Genomic DNA, 16901 nt, shown 5'->3' with positions numbered 1-16901 from the left:
TCTGTTTGACCATTGGTCTCAAGGTGGTAAGCTGTGCTAAGATCCAAGAAAGTTCCTACTGCTTCAAAAAATGCAGTCCAGAATCTTGACGTGAATTTAGGATCTCGATCACTTACTATTCTTCTGGGTAGGCCATTCAATTTGAAGATTTCTTTGAGGAACACTCTGGCCACATCCACTGCAGTGTAGGTTTCTTTTACTGGAGTCAGATGGGCAACTTTTGTTAGTCCATCAACTACCACGAAGATGGAGTTGTAACCTAATTGCACTGAAGGTAATCTAGTAATAAAATCCATATTGATGCATTCCCACTTCATCTGGGGGATGTCTAATGGATGTAACTTCCCATGCATTTTTACACTCTCGGCCTTGACTTTTTGACAGGTCAGACATTGATGTACATGATTAAGCACATCCCTTTTTAGACCAAGCCAAAAGAAGCTTTTCTTCACAGACATATAGGTTTTGATGAAACCTGGATGTCCTGCAATAAGGCTGTCATGGGCTTCATTCAGAATTTGACCCTTGGTTCCCTCATCATTGGGAATGCATAGCCATCAATTATAATACATAACTCCATCATCCAGGCTGTACCCTTGAACTCGGTTCAACTCCTATGGAGTTTTGCTTTCCTGCATAAGTAGGGTAGCAATAGGGCCAAAGAATCTCTTGCATGATCTTCTCCCTTGCTTCAATAATCAAAGGATTTGACACTACAGTAATTGCAAGCAAGGAGGCTTTTCTGCTGAGGGCATCTGCTACCACATTTTCTTTGCCTGGGTGATACTTGATTTCAAAATCAAATTCCTACAGGGTCTGCATCCACCATCTTTGGCACATGTTGAGATCCTTAAGAGTGAAGATCCACTTTAAGCTCCGATGATCTGTCATCAAAGCGAATCTTTGACCCAGTAGGTAATGTCTCCACAACTTCAAGGCATATACTACTGAAAGTAGTTCCAGGTCGTGGGGACAGCATAATTCCTCTCATGCGTTCTGAGTTTTTGGGATTCATAGGCCACCGCATGACCTTCTTGCATAAGTGCACCTCCCGGGGCAAAACCACTGGCATCAGTTACTACCTCAAAGGGTAGAGAGAAATCTGGTAGCTTTAGAATGGGATTGGTTACCAAGGCAATCTTCAGCTTATCAAAAGCACTCTGGCACCTGGCAGACCATTGAAACGAGATATTCTTCTTGAGAAGATTAGTCAGGGGGGGGAAACTATGAGAGCATACTTTGGTATAAAAATTCTATACCAACCAGTCAATCCCAAGAATCCTCTAACTTCTTTCACTGTCTTTGGTTTAGGCCAATCTATGATTGCTTGGACTTTAGTGGAATCTAGAGAAATTCCATCTTTGGATACGAGAAAGCCCAAAACACCCAGCCATTTGAAAATACAACCGATCGTGAGTTGTAGTTTTGAGAGACCAAAAAAATCCTTTAAAAACAATCCAAATCTAGCACCAAAAGAATCTTTGACGTGCCCAATAAAGTAGAACTTTAAAAAGAGACTTTTTTGCTTAACTTAAAACATACTTGCAAGTGATTCATTCGCTAAATTAAAAATTTGCCAAATTTTCCACTATTTGATGTCTAAGTACAAGCCTATCCCTACAAAATCTTAGAATATTTCAAACAAAAAAACATGACACAAAAGTTGCAATAGAGACTCACAACAAAGAGCTTCACTTTGAATACAAAATTATTGCTATCGTTACTAGAAAGCAAAATATAACTACTTTTATCGCACAACTTCAATGTCATGATTAAATTAATCTTCATTGATTAAAAAAACAAGTCTTATTATGAGACAATTCCTATAAATGCTTCAATAGAGACAACATTTGACTAATTTTTTGAACCAATCTCAAAACGCAAGCTCCTCAAAAAGATTTGTAATGCTAGTTTTGAATACAAACAAATGTTGTTCAAAACACTCTCAAAACCTAGAAATCCTTGAAGACCCCCAATGAGGATTTAAATACCAAAAATTGTTTGAAACTACAAGTGTCTAAATCTATTCTAGCATAGGAAATTCCTCCTCTTCATGACTAACTTCTTCATCAGTTTGCTCGCGTCCTACAACGAGTGGTGTTGACTCCGTAAGAGGAATATCAATATCCACAGTATGTGGATCTTCATAAGGCTCAAGATCTGCAAATTGCATTTCATCATCAGGTCCAAAGGGAGGCTGAGGTTCTCCAGATGCATCCACCACTCTTGGGTTTGCTGCCATGTTTTTCATTCCAACCTCTTGAAACTCATCCGGCAATTCTTTCATTGCAGTGACTCGTTGTTGAATAAAACGAACTTGAACTGGATCTAGCTCAATAGCAACAACATTCCTTCCTTTTTTAAGAGCACTAATAGTGGTTGTTCCTAAGAAAAAAAGAATCAACATGGTAAAGCTCACTTAAATGAGCAATATAAAATATGTAATAAGTTAAGGTTGCATGATTACCTGTCCCCGCAAAAAGATCCATGATCCACTCTCCTTTTAAAGATAGAAGCTCAATTAAATCCATCATCAAAAGTTGTGGTTTTTGATAAGGATTCATGATCTCATTTGAATCACCAGAAAGATCCCTGAGCTTTCGACACACGCCTGGTCTATCAAAAATATTTGTTCGGTTAGGTTTCGAAGCAAAATTAAAATTTCCTTTACTGTTCGGACCCGCAGGAGACCAGAAACCAATGGTAGCAAACTCGGCAGCAAAAGAAAGTCTGTCAAGCTTATAGCCTTTGATGTTAGGCTTTGTCCTACAAAAGAAAAAGTTAGCCTTTGATGTTAGGCTTTGTCCTACAAAAGAAAAAGTTAGGCTTTAACTTAAGCTTTTGTAACTTGCAAAAGAATGCTTGAAATTTAACATACCATATGCATAGCTGATGGACCATTTGATTGTCAACGAATGCTTTCTCTGCAGCAGAGATTTGATCATAAGCATGAAAAATTACCAGTGCCCATGATTCAACCGTTGTGACCTTTTTGAAAGCGTCGATGACTCTTTTATATGCACTTACACCATACTTTACTTCATCGTGTATTGAGTGTGGTGCCTTAAATCCATACGGAGCATCAGCAATGGCTAAAGTAAAATGTTGTGCAGTCACAAACGATTCCATGTTCTCTACTTTGCCTTCATGAACAAAATATTGAACTGGTTCTGCAGACACATCATCAGAAATGAAAATATTTGCCTCTTGAATGGTCTCCAAAGTTTGTGCCTCTTCTAATCTCTTCCGCTCTGCCCTTGCGCGACTCAAATGTTGCTCAAACTCTTGAGGAATGCTCTTTATGGGAGCACGAGGTGCTCGAGACTTGTTAAAATGAAAATAAGTAAACATTAAATATATTCTAGAATACACATACAAAAATCAAAATCAATTTTTTAAAATATTTGATCTAAATTTTTACAAAATCTTCAAAAACACTTAAATAAAAAAAAATCTATTCAAATATGTAGTTTACTTACTGCATTTTTGAAAAGATAAATGAAACGCTCTAAGGAGCTTGGCTGACTAGTGATGGGATGAAACATTTGAACCTCGTTCCAATCCTTGCAATTAAGTTTTTCAATCATGATTCTTTGCATGTACAAGAAAGTCTTTTGCCTGTTTCAAAAAAACACAAAATAAAAAAACAACTTTACATGAAATAAAATAAGTAGATTTAAAAAGAAGAATTAGCAACGTACTGTTCTAATTCCTTTGCCATTTCATCGAGTGTCAAAGAACCTCCTTTCACTCGTGCCAAGATGGGTATGATAATATTTTTCTCGCGTATTCCTTGCATTGCTCGCCAATTCGTGATACGCATTTCTTCAGGAATTGGCTTCAAAGTGTCCTCATTCCCTGTTCCTTTGCCCTTTTGACTTCCAGGTGGGAGCTTTACTTTTTGCCCTTTGATTTTACCTTCCTCCCAAAGCTTGAAAATGTCTTCTTGTAGATCCCATATCTCTCCATCACGAAAGGCTAACTGAAAGAAATTGTCATGACCTCGAACATTTATTTTTCCAGAGCGTCCAGCTTTGCTTGACTTCTTTGTGACAAGACCAACTTGCTCACAAAGCTTGATTTTGAAAGCTTCATCAACTTTATGACCTTGCTGAATATGATTGATCCACTCGTTGTGAAAAAATCTTATCTTTTGTAAGAAAGACATGGATAGTCGCATCTCGGAATCAATGTTGTGATCAAGGGCAAGTAGCTTTGCATCATCATCACCTAACCCAGCATAGACCCATGCTAGGACTGTCTTATAGCTCTCTACATGAGGATACTCAGCACATAACTCTTTTTTAGCAATGAGAGAGTGAGTTCCCCCCAAGACAAAGTATTTGTATTGATTGATTTTTGATCTCTCAAAACTCTCTTTCTTAACACAAGAAGACTTATCCACAAGAACAAGAAGGGGTAAAACATTTGTTGTTGGTTTCTCCTTCATCATTACTTTAAGATTACTCACATGTCCAGGGACAATGGTTCGAACTTCTAGTGGTCTCTTATTTGAAACAGGATCTAATGGAGGACGTTCTATATTAGACACTAGTAAAATTAAGGGTCTCTCATCAACCATATGAAACTTTTTGGCTTTATTTCTTATGGTATTAAGACCAGAAGATTCTGAAGGATCAGACTTTGGAGCTCCAGGTCCAGAAAGCAAAGTATCACTCACATCTTGAGACTTTGACCCAGAAGTCTCTTCAAGAACTTCAACATCTTCTTCTGAGTCATCTATGTCTGTACCTTCATTCTCTTCATAATCAGAATCATCAGTGGAGTGGTTGGAATTGTACAAATTATCATGATGCTCTTGAAATGCTTCAGAAAAAGACTACAAAAAAAGAGAAAGAAAAAGTCATTCTAAGTAGAAGAGGATTTTAAGACTTGATAGAGTGAACTTAAAAGTAAGAACCAAAGAGTAACTTATGTAAAAGTAAGAACACTTTAACCATTTCTTTGTATACTAGAATACATGGTAAACTCATTAAACCAGACATAAAAAGTAAGCCAAACTTCCTTCTTGCTAAAATTCATTCAAACTAAACAAAACAAACTTCTTGTATACTAGAATGCATTCTAGCATATGCTAGAGCAGACAAACTTCTTGTATACTAGAATACATACAAACTAGACTTGACTATTCCTCTAAGTGTTTCAAGATATGAGCTAGAAAGACAAGAATTAAATAGACTAAAAAACAAAGAATAGTTCTCAATGTATTCTAGAATACACAAAGATAAGAAGTTTTTTGAACTACGTGTATACTAGAATACATACAAACTAGACTAGACAAACTTCATGTTTATTAGAATACATGCAAACTAGAGTTGACTTGACCTCTACGTATTTCAATATATAAGTTTGAAAGACATGACTCAAACAAACTTAAAAAAGAATAACAGTTCTCTACATATTCTAGAATACACAAAGATAAGAAATTTTTTTAACACTAATGAAAAAAAGGTCGAGAGAAAGATATCCATACCCGTTTGCGAGTAATCATTGCATCTCTAAACTCTTGCTGGGTAGAAACAGGATTCATCTCTTCAAGCCGAAAATTAGCAGAGAAAACTCTAACTGCAAGAAACTTTCCTTTGTTGTTGTCTACCAGATGATGAATGATCCCACGAGATATACTTTCTTTGACTTCAACAATGCGACCATAAGTTAAATACTTTGTATTTTCAGAGTCTCCTTTTTCTTCCGCAATAGAAAGGAAAGGTGTGTTTGGCTCAACGATTGTCTTGTGCTTACCTACCATGCCAAATTGAATTGTCCAAGCAAATCCTTCTCGTGCTTTACCTCTTGCACTACTCCAAAGAGTTGTAGCTTCCATGCTTGAGGACTTTTTCTGCTGATGTTGAGTTAAAGGTGTGGTTCCTTGAGATGATGGAGGAAGTCCATGAGTAGCTAAAACCATTCTGCTTGATGGTGGTTGATCTTGTAACTCTGGAAACTGGTGAGCTGCTAAAAGTTGTCTTCTTGGCTCACTTGGACGTCTATCAGGGTTTGGAAGAGTCACAGTCACTCGAGGTGCTTGAAAGTGAGGACTAACTGGAGCAGGTTGAGATCGAGAAGGTGTCAAGACTCCTGAACGTCCTGAGCCACCCACAGGGACAGATGCAGTTGCTTGATTACTTTTCTTTTGCTTCTTAGAAGTTCGAGCATCACGTATTGGTGAGGCCATCTTAAACCTAAACAAGACAATAAAAAATCATTATCTCATTGCTAAGATAAAAAAATAGAGATAAAATTATATTTTTCAAAAATATGATTTGTTAAATGAAACAACATTTAAGATTAGTAAATGTGTATGTAGGGCAAACAAACGAGAAAGACAAAAAGTGAAAGAGAACAAATAGACATAGAGAGAAAGAGAGAGAGAGAGAGAGAGAGAGTGTTAACCTCCATGCAAGAACGGACCTAGATGTGTAAGCAAACATGAGATAGGAATGTAAGAGAGAGAGCTCCTCAGCACACTAGAGAAAAAGAGGGAGAGAGAGATGTATTCTAGAATACAACAGGTTGTTTCCTCCAAAGATGTGTTTTGTAATTGAATTTCAATAAATGACTTTCTAGAGCTGTGTATTCCAGAATACAACTCACAAGAAGCTTCTAACCACAATACACAGATATAAAAGAGAGGAGAAAGCACTAAGAGATGAATAGATCAAACCCAAAACAATTAGGATCCTTTGTATCATCAAAGTACTTACAGAACCTCTTTCTTGAACACAATTTGAGAAAAATTTACCCCCAAAATCTATCTTCTGCTACGTTGCTCTAATGAAGATTCTGACCACTCCGTTGGCTTCAAAAGGGGGGTAAAACCCCAGGACACCTGCTTGAAATACTTGCAGGTCGCTCCTCCTCCGTTTTTTATATTAAAACTACAGTTTGCTGTTTTTTTGCCGCGCGCGCGCGATGCGAACTCAAGAGCTTTTGCTTTATCCCAAAATCTATCTTCTGCTACGTTGCTCTGATGGAGATTCTGACCGTTCCGTTGGCTTCAAAAGGGGGGTAAAACCCCAGGACGCCTGATTGAAATACTCCCGGGCTGCTCCTCCTCTGTTTTTTATGTGAAAACTACAGTTTGCTGTTTTTTAGTCGCGCGCGCGACGCGAACTCGAGAGCTTTTGCTTTCTTTGCATGTCTTCTAAAATTAGATAAAAAGCAAATCTTTTTTGCATGAAGGTCTATTCTAATGGTTTACATTGAGTTTGGTTTACAGTAGAACACAGCTTGCCGAAGCCGTGTATTCTGGAATACAACTCAAGTGAAGAGAGAAGTTGTATTCCAGAATACAACTTGATGAAGATGTGTATTCTGGAATACAACTCAAGTGTAAAAAAAAGTTGTATTCCAGAAAACAGCTTATTGAAGCTCTGTATTCTAGAATACAACTCAAGTGTAGAGAGAAGTTGTATTCCAGTATACAACTTGCTGAAGCTGTGTATTCTGGAATACAACTCAAGTGCAGAAAGAAGTTGCATTCTAGAATACAGCTTGTTGAAACTGTGTATTCTGGAATACAGTCTCAAGTACAGAGAAGTTGTATTCTAGAATACAACTTGTTGAAATTGTGTATTCTGGAATACAATCTCAAGTACAGAGAAAAAATATATTTTTGAATACAGCTTGTAAAAGCTTCATATTCTGGAATACAACTCAAGTGTTGAGAGAAGCTGTATTCCAAAATACAACTTGTACAAGCAATGGATTCTGGAATACAATCTCAAAGTGCATAAGTGTTAAATTTTTAAAAATGTGACTTCAAGCTTTGTATTCTAGAATACAAACTACTTAATACACAAGAAACATGGCAACTTATCGATTTTTGTGTTGTATTCCAGAATACAACACAAGAATTAGCTTTTTAAAAAATGAAGTCATTATAATTTTTAAAAATTATTGATTAAATCTTTATTTTATAAAATATTATTTTTTCAACCTCTTTTTTTCTTAATTTACGTATGAAATCTTCGTTTTGGTATTTTTGTGTATTTAAAAGACAAACAATTCTTTCAAAAAAATACCTTTTTAAAAAAAGTCTATTTTTGAAATCACTTACCTCCTTAGATAATATTTTTGTTTTTCTTCTTAGCCATAATTTCCTCGTAGCAAACTTTGAACCAAATGACAATGAAAGAAAAATTCAAAATTGTAACAAATAACAAAGTAATCAAGAAAATGCATACCTTACAGAATTAAACTCAAGAAAAATGCTCCAAATTTAAAAAAATGCTCTTGTGGCTCTCTTAGCGGCAGACCCTTGGAATGTGTCTCTAAAAAGGACTTCCTCTCATCTTTTAAGTCCCATATTTTATAATAATTAATAAATTTTAATATTTATATTAATATTATTATTTTTGAATCTAAGCATTAAAAGTAAGTTATTTGGATTTGAGATTACACTCCACTTTGTAGCTTAGACCATTGTTTTTTAGAGAAACTTAGAGGTGTGAAGTTCCTAGTCATGGCAGGGCAACAAAAGTCTCTCTCAAGCTCATTTTGCTCTTTTCAAGTGCCTGTATCCGTACTCACTCCTAAAAGTCTGAGCCAATCTATCAGTGATGATGATGTTACAAGCCCACTATTTGCTAATTTATCAAATTCTGATACCGATGTTCCAGTTTCTCCATCATTAGTTCAGCCTATTCGTGTGGAGACAACCACTCCCTTGAGAAGAAAAGACAAGTTTTTGCATCGCAATGCATTGAGAGAGGCATGTAGGGTGTATTGTTGTAAAAAAAACTGCTTGAGGACACTTGGATTCAGAAAAATTAAGCAGGAACGTGAAAACTTCTTTGCTTTAAAACGTGCTCAACAAAATACAGCATTACATGGTTTTTTATTAAGGTCTGGAGAGAAGATAAAATATACAGTTTCTGGCACGATTGTGTGTCGAAAGTGTTTTTTTCAAGTGTTTTGTTTAAGCAATCAGCGGATGCAAAAGATCTTAAAGCAGTTGCAACGGGTGGAAGAAGATTCACGGTACTCATTTAGTACACGTGAGACTCCTCAGCTGTGTTTTCTCAAGAGCTGGATGGAACGATTTGTCACTTACAATGGTGAGCGCATGCCAAATTCAAAATTCACCCATTTGCCTGATAATTTTACAAAGGGAGAAGTTTACAACCTCTACGTGGAAACGTTGAAAGGAAGAAACATGTCATCTCTTTCATTTACTTCATTTCTTAGAGTTTGGAAACAATATTTTGCTGATGTGAAAATTCCCAAGAAAACTAGAATGGGGATTTGTCAAATTTGTGCAGAGCTCAAAGCCAAAAGAGATGTTGCAAAGACATTTGAAGAAAAAGGTATGTTTGATTTGTGTTTTTTGTACGTTTTAATTTATGAATGAGAATTCCAAGTGGTATAATTTAAACTAGCTTTACATTGTTTTGAGTTTTCAGGTCCTATTCTACAAGCACTTAAAGCTCATCGAGAACAACAAAGTACAGAGCGTCAAAAGCTAGCAAAGCATCGAAAGAAGTGCCTTGAGCAGAAAGAAATGTATTTGGGATTAGTCATAGATGGAATGGATCAAAAGAAGACATTGATACCCCATTTTATGCGTGCTCCAAAGAATTTGAAGGAAGAGAATTTCATACAACTACACGTTGTTGGAGCCCTCATCTTTAATGGCATCATGACGTCAAAAGTTTTTATAAACTTTCCAAATTTACACAACGACCCTAACTTGACCATCACCATAATTCAGAAAATAGTAAGTGAATGGCAAGGAGAATTACCTAGCACACTTTATGTGCAGCTAGATAATACGGCAAGGGAAAACAAAAATCAAATAGTGCTTGCTTATTTGAGTATGTTGGTGCAGCAGAAAGTTTTCAAAAAGGTCAAACTTGGATTTTTGTTGGTGGGTCACACTCATGATCAAATTGATCAGATGTTTAGTAGGTTTTCAGTCAAACTTGCTAGGAAAAGTGCATTTGACCTTCCAGAGGTGTGCATAATTCTTAAAGAAGCTTATGATCCTACGCCAGAAATTCATGTTTTGAAAGGCACCTATGATTTTAGAGAGTTTGCAACAGGCGGAGATTTTGCAAGCCCTGCATTCGCTCAGCTTAATGACCATAGTTTCCAACATCAATTCAAAATAAAAGAAAAAGAAGCTGAAACACGTTTGTGGTGTAAGAAGTACTCTAACTCAGAGGCATGGCATCCTCAGGATGGTTTGAAGTTTTTACTCAGTGTCCCAGAACGACAAATTCTTCAGGCAGCAAAAATGCTTTTGGCATCAAGCATTGAAGCAGCAAAAGCTCAAAAAGAAAAGCGACCCATCAATTATCAGCAATGTTTGATAGAAATTAAAGAGACCATACAATCAGCACATGTGTATTTTCCAGCTTGCTCACTTGGATGGTGGAATACATTTTTTCATGAGCAAGAAATCTTGATTGAGGAAGTTCAAAGCAATTCAAGATCACTGATAAATCTAGAGCCCTTTCTTTGGAGAGTACAAGAACTTGAAGACCGTGATGATAATATTCAAATGCCAAATCAACAAACAGAATTGCCTGAAGAATTGCAAACATTGGTGCATGGGGAGACTCGCGAAGCGTATGTTGGTGCTAGAAGGACTAGTCAACGACGACTGCAAGAGAAGGAAATGTGGGAAGGAAATATTGAGGAGCTCACTGTAGGTGCAATGATTGCAGTGTTAGCAACAGATGATGAAAGCGGATGTCCTTTTTGGTTGGCAAAGGTACTTAAAGTCCTTGAGGAAAATGGAAAAGTAAGCTCAATTGAGGTCCACTGGTACAAGGTCAATGGAGATGATGCATTATCAGGAAAATATTATCCAGAGATGATTCGAGTAAATAAAAAGGGAAAGAAAGCAAATCGTAGTCAACGTCGCGTGGATAGCCTAAGCATGGAGGATGTGGAAGTTCTTGTTTATGGTTTTACCTTGAAAAAGTCGGGTCATCTACGAGAACAAACCAAAAAAATTCTTCTGGAGAAAGTCAAAGATTTAACACGAGAGGCATAAGACCTCTCATTGTAACCAATTTTGTGGACATTATTATTTTATTGCAAATTGAGTATTTTTTTCTCAAAAAATGTGTGATTTTATGAGCAGCTCTATCATCTTTCAAAGTATTGAAGTGTAAAACTTGCACTTTTTAACAGTTTTTTTTAGCTTTTTAGGAGCTCATACTCTTTTTAGTTTAAAAAATAGTGTTTTTTGAGATATTTTAGCATTTTCAAAAATGGGTTGTATTTTTGATGGTTTAGTTGTACTTTCAAATGGCTGGATGTTCCAAGTATTCAACATGGTCGGCAGAGAAAGTGCATTTTCTCTTTTTTGCAAAGAGTTGGTGCTTCCTTAGAATCTCAAGAACTTTTCTGACATGAGCTTCTTGGTCAGCTGCATTCTTTGAGTAAATCAGAATATCATCAAAGAAATCAAGAACAAAATCATCCAAGTATTCTCTAAGAACAAAATCATCCAAGTATTCTCTAAGAACAAAGAAATCAAGAACAAAATCATCCAAGTATTCTCTAAGAATGTCATGCATTAAGCGATTGAATGTCCTACATTAAGCGATTGAATGTCCTGCATTAAGCGGTTGAATGTAGCTGGGGCATTTGTCAATCCAAACGGCATGACAGTGAATTCATAATGCCCATACCAAGTATTGATGGCTATCTTTAGGATATCTTGCTCATTAATCCTGATCTGATAATACCCTGATCTGATAATACCCTGATTTGAGATCTATCTTTGTGAAGATCTAGGCTCCACTTAGCCTATCCACCAGAAGCTCATCAATTATGGGGATAGGATACTTATTCTTAACTGTCACCTGATTGAGACCTCTGTAGTCCACACACAGAGTCTTAGCGTTCCCTCTTTCTTTTTCTGAAAGAGAACTGGCGCACCCCAAGGTGAAACACTGGGTCTTACAAACCCTTGTTCCAACAGCTGTCTAAGCTGTTCCTTGAGTTTGATGGCTTCAGGAACTGGCATTTTGTACGTGCGCAAGGCTACTGGCTAAGCTCCGGCGGGGGTGAATTCTATCACATGATCTACTTCCCGAATTGGAGGCTTCTCTCTGTTAGCTCTGCTGGGGAATAAATCATCATAGTCACTTAACCATTCAGGTTCTTTAGCATTTAACTTTGAGTCTACCGGATTCATTTTGACAAGATAAATGCGTTGCTTCTTTCTAAGTCCTTTTAGTAACTTAGAAGATTTTACTAACTACAGGCTTGGGGATCCTGAAATTTCGGTTCCTTGAACTTTGTTTCCATGAAGGTCACAGAAGGAAATGGTTCCATTATGACAGTGAATGTCAGCTTGATTTTTATGGAGCCAATCCATTCCAAGGCTCCCGTCAAAAACTCCCAAAGGTATAACTCTGAACTGACAGTCTGTTAAATTCCCATCTAGATTGAACTGAATATGATTTGTCTCAAGGTGAGTGAAAAGAAAGGTATAACTCTGAATTGACAGTCTGTTAAATTCCCATCTATAGATTGAACTGAATACGATCTGTCTCAAGGTGAGTGAAAAGAATCTTCCCACTTGCCAATTCAACTTGCATAGGTTTCCCTGATTTCTGATCTAAGAATAGCTTACACAAGCATCCAAGGGAAATGAAAGAATGAGTGAATCAATCAAAAGCTTAAAAGGCTTACCCTAATATTCAGCTGGAGTATGAATGACGAAGAATTGGCGATTTGGCCCTTGGTTTTCAATTGCAGCATGAATCTGTCCTCTTTCCTCTTCCCACTACTTGTGCAATTGTGACTGCTCTGGCTGCTGCAATCTGAGGCGGAACTCTTTCTCTTTGGTTTGCCCCAATTCTGGGAAGGAGTTTTGAGGCTACTCTGGAGACATAGGCAGATGGCTGAGCTAGAGTTCTCCTGGGATTTCCCTGATTTGGGCGAGATGGACCCTGATTTGACTGATAGGAAGGGGTTGGTCTTTACACTCTCGGTCCTTGAATTCCCTGTCCCCTTGACATGGCAGGAGTCGGGTAGTCTTTCAGCTAGTGACCAAAACCCTGGCATCCACAAAACACCGGTTCTCACTTTTGAGCTCATCCCTCTGAATCCTTGAAATAGGTGGGGCTCTTTAGGAAGTGTTTTGTGGGAAGGGTCTTCCTTCAGTTCTAAATTTTCCACTATCTTGATTCTGATTTGGGCCTTGCTACCTCTTTGGGGGAGGAAAGTTTGAAGTACTTCCCGAGGTTTGGAATCTTTTAAAATTAGAGGGTGTAGGCTTTGGCGCGGGACCTTAACAACAAAGGCTTTAGCAAAGTCCTTTGCCATTCTCACTACTTCGGCCATTGAGACAGGTTTGGCATTCTTCACTAAGGTGTCCAATGGCTCGTTCATTCCTTGAATGAACCTGGCCACCATCAGCTGCTCTTCATCCAATTGCGGGGAATATTTGAGGAGATGGGCAAAAGCTTGATGGTACTCTTCAATTGTCCGACTATCCTGCTTTACTTCCAAGAACTCATTCATCTTAGTTTCAAGGAAGCCCGGAGGACAAAACCTCTTTCTGAGGTAAGCTTTAAGATCGGTCCAGATCTGGGTATTCCGGTCGAGACGGTTAGTCTTGCAGTGATTCCTCCAAGTGACCCTAGCCGTTTCCACAATCTTTAACCTGGCGAGAGCCATCTTGCTTCTCTCATTGTAGCCAGTTACATCATCAAAGTATTCCTCCATTGCCTCAATCCACTTTTCCACTACTTCACCTAATTGCTCCCCTTCACCCTTGAAGGGACCAGGTTGGGATCTGTGCAAGGCTTTTCGAACATCCGGATCTAACTCTTCGTCCATCGGTTAGAGGATCCGGTTGCCTTGCACGGGCCGCGTGCCTCATGACTCTGACAAAACGAGATTTTCATCAACTTAGCTTTAATAATAAATTTATGATTATTTAATTTTTGCGATTTATTCTTTAAATAGATAATTATTTCATCATACATCATGAAACAAGATTTACTCTGATAATTTTATTAACCATATTCACAATCATAAAAACAATTTAGAATTTTTTTGCAAAACATCATTTATTATCAAAAGTTTTCGATATATACATAGAGCATCACGGCTCCCAAAATCATTGCCTCAATCGTATACACATAAAGAAGCGAAATTGCGAAGGAGACATGCCATGGTACACACGATTCATTACAGAAAGAGGTGCTGTAATTCTACTTCTAGGGATAAAGCGGCTAAGAAGCCTAAAAACTCGGCATGAAGTTCTGAAGTTCTTGGGTGAATGATCAAAGAGTTGTACATGCTGAACAAGTCCTAGCCTTATCAGAATCATGGCTAAGGAAATATTTTGCCTAAGCCTCTGACGCTGACTCGTATTGACATTAATACATCGTCCTCCACAGAACCACATATACCGACGTCGCTCATCAAGAGGATCAGGAAAGTAAAGACTCTCAAAATGACGTGCGAGTCCCACTCTGCTTACTCGGGTCATATAGCAGAGTTGATGAGGTGCTCAAATACAAAGGCTATCATATCCTGACTCTGGGAGAGTTCAGGAATGCCAGATAGATTTAAAAAGATGCAGGGGGGAAGAGAGCTTGAGCTCTTGCAAGCACACACACACTCACAAAACCCTAATAGAGAACACACAAGGTGAGAGGCTGAAAATCTTCTTCTTCTTCACACAACACTCAACACACCATATACAAGATAAGAGTACACATAATATGAAAGGTACTCAACCAATACATACACGGGTTCTCTATAGTGTGAACCCAACTAAATGAGCTGGCGCTATAACTATGCCAGTCTCTAGAATGGCTGTCACACAGCCTGTCATCCCACTGGCTGCATATCACCCATGATCTCACCAACCATGCCAGTGGTGTAAGTGTGGGGCCTATCCCCCCAGGCAGGTCATCAGTGTCCACCGCCTCACTAGACCAGCTCGATATCTCAACACTCCCCCTCGAGCTCAACTCCATCTCATGTACACCCAAAAGCAAAGCCCTGAATCTGCGGAGCTTCTCTGTACCCAATGCTTTGGTGAAGATGTCAGCTACCTGATCCTCTGTGCTGACATAAACAAGGTCAAGGTCTCCTTCCCAGACCTTCTCTCTGACGAAGTGGTAGTGGACCTCTATATGCTTTGTGCGAGCATGAAAAACTGGGTTCCTAGCCAACTGTATATTGCTAATGTTGTCACAAAAAATGACAACTTGTCTATCCACTGATAGACCCAAATCTGCAAGTAGCTTTCTCAACCAAGCTACCTCACATGCTGCCATAGCAGCTCCTCTGTACTCGGCCTCTCTGTACTGGATAGAGCAACCGTAGGCTGCTTCTTACTGCTCCAAGTCACAGTAGCACTCCCCAATGAAAACATGAATCCACTGGTAGATCTTCTATCTGAGATACTACCAGCCCAATCAGCATCTGTGTACCCATGTACACATATCTCTGTCCCAGTCTCATAGAATAGTCCACAATGCAAAGTAGACCTCACATACCTCAGTATACGTCTCAATGCATCCAAATGCAGTTTTCGTGGAACCTGCATAAACTGACTCACCAACCCAACAGCATAGCTCAAATCTGGCATGGTGATCATCATGTATATCAAGCTTCCTACTATGCACCTATACATAGTAGGATCCTCCAAAATCTCTCCTGAATCTGCACTCAACTTGCCATTCTGATCCAATGGCACTGAGATAGGCTTACAGCCTGTCATACCATACTTGGACAACATGTCCAAGCCATACTGTCTCTGCAGTAATCCAATACCATGTGGTGACCTAATCACCTCAATGCCCAAGAAATATCTGAGCTCCCCCAGATCCTTCATCTCAAACTTATGTTTAAGCAAGATCTTTACATCAAAGATCTCTGCATCATGGTCCCCCGTAATGATCAAGTCATCTACATAGATGACAACAAGCACAACCCCTCTATCACCATGTCTCACATACAGCGAGAAATCTGCATTGGCTACATGAAAGCCAATAGTGACAAGATATTCATAAATCTTGTCAGACCATGCTCTTGGTGCTTGCTTTAAGCCATACAAGGCTTTCTTCAACCTGTAAACATGCTCGGGGTGACTCACATCCTCATAACCAGGTGGCTGCAACATATATACCTCTTCTTGCAAATCCCCATGCAAGAATGCATTCTTTACATCCATCTGATGTAAAGACCATTGCTTTGACGCAGCCACTGCTATCACAACTCTCACTATTGCCATCTTGGCAACTGGGCTGAAAGTTTCCTCATAATCAATGCCATATGTCTACGCATACCCTTTGGCTACCAACCTAGCCTTATACCTGTTTATGCTTCCATCACTGTTATGTTTTACTTTGTACACCCACTTGCATCCAATGGCTTTCTTGCCTTCAGGCAATTGCACTAAGTCCCAAGTTTCATTTCCATATAGTGCATTCATCTCCTCATCCATAGCTTTCTCCCAACACACATTTCCAACAGCCTCATCAATGCATGTGGGCTCAACAACCTGCACAACCTTTGCCATATATGCATAGTGATGTGCCACATAACCATCATAGGTAAATCTCTGCATAGGATTTTTCACTCTCCTAGATCTTCGTAGCTTTTCATTCATGGCTTCCATAGCCTTCTTTACACCAGGTGTTCTCATAGCTGGGATCCCAATCTCCTCATCAAGGCTCATATCTGAGCCACTAGACTCTCCATCAACATGAGAATGCCTTGCAAAAATGTCAGGCATACCAAGGGGCTCAACCACTTTCTCTTTTCCTTTACGTGATGTACTAATCACATTTGCAGGACTGGTATTATGATGCAACCTGCCACTCCATGGTCTATCAATAGACCCACTAGATGAGGACTCTCCTGGTCCACTCAAAGACTGTGATTGTTGCTGA

At 38.6% G+C, this 16901-nt stretch overlaps 2 protein-coding genes across 2 annotated transcripts in view; one reads left to right on the top strand and one right to left on the bottom strand.

Annotated features, from left to right (window-relative positions):
- Positions 1 to 3451: 3451 nt before the first annotated feature.
- LOC147611937 (uncharacterized) lies at positions 3452 to 5551 on the bottom strand. The gene is made up of 3 exons (XM_086784148.1): positions 5495 to 5551; positions 3702 to 4042; positions 3452 to 3618 (listed from the first exon to the last, which is right to left on the bottom strand). The coding sequence occupies exons 1-3, from the start codon at positions 5549 to 5551 to the stop codon at positions 3459 to 3461; spliced, it is 558 nt and encodes a 185-aa protein (XP_086640274.1). The 3' UTR covers positions 3452 to 3458.
- A 2846-nt stretch (positions 5552 to 8397) lies between these two features.
- LOC147611936 (uncharacterized) overlaps positions 8398 to 16901 on the top strand; it is a 52931-nt gene continuing 44427 nt past the window's right edge. Inside the window, exons 1-2 of the mRNA XM_086784147.1 lie at positions 8398 to 9329; positions 9426 to 10053. Coding sequence (XP_086640273.1) covers positions 8486 to 9329; positions 9426 to 10053 — 1472 coding nt within the window. The 5' untranslated portion in view covers positions 8398 to 8485. The remainder of the gene's footprint in view (positions 9330 to 9425; positions 10054 to 16901) is intronic.

Source organism: Cibotium barometz, chromosome 46 (genome assembly GCF_041138505.1).
Source record: "Cibotium barometz isolate CiBa-2024 chromosome 46, ASM4113850v1, whole genome shotgun sequence".
Lineage (NCBI taxonomy): Eukaryota > Viridiplantae > Streptophyta > Polypodiopsida > Cyatheales > Cibotiaceae > Cibotium > Cibotium barometz.
The sequence above is the reverse complement of the archived record's forward strand: the minus strand, read 5'-3'. Positions and strand labels throughout refer to the sequence as shown.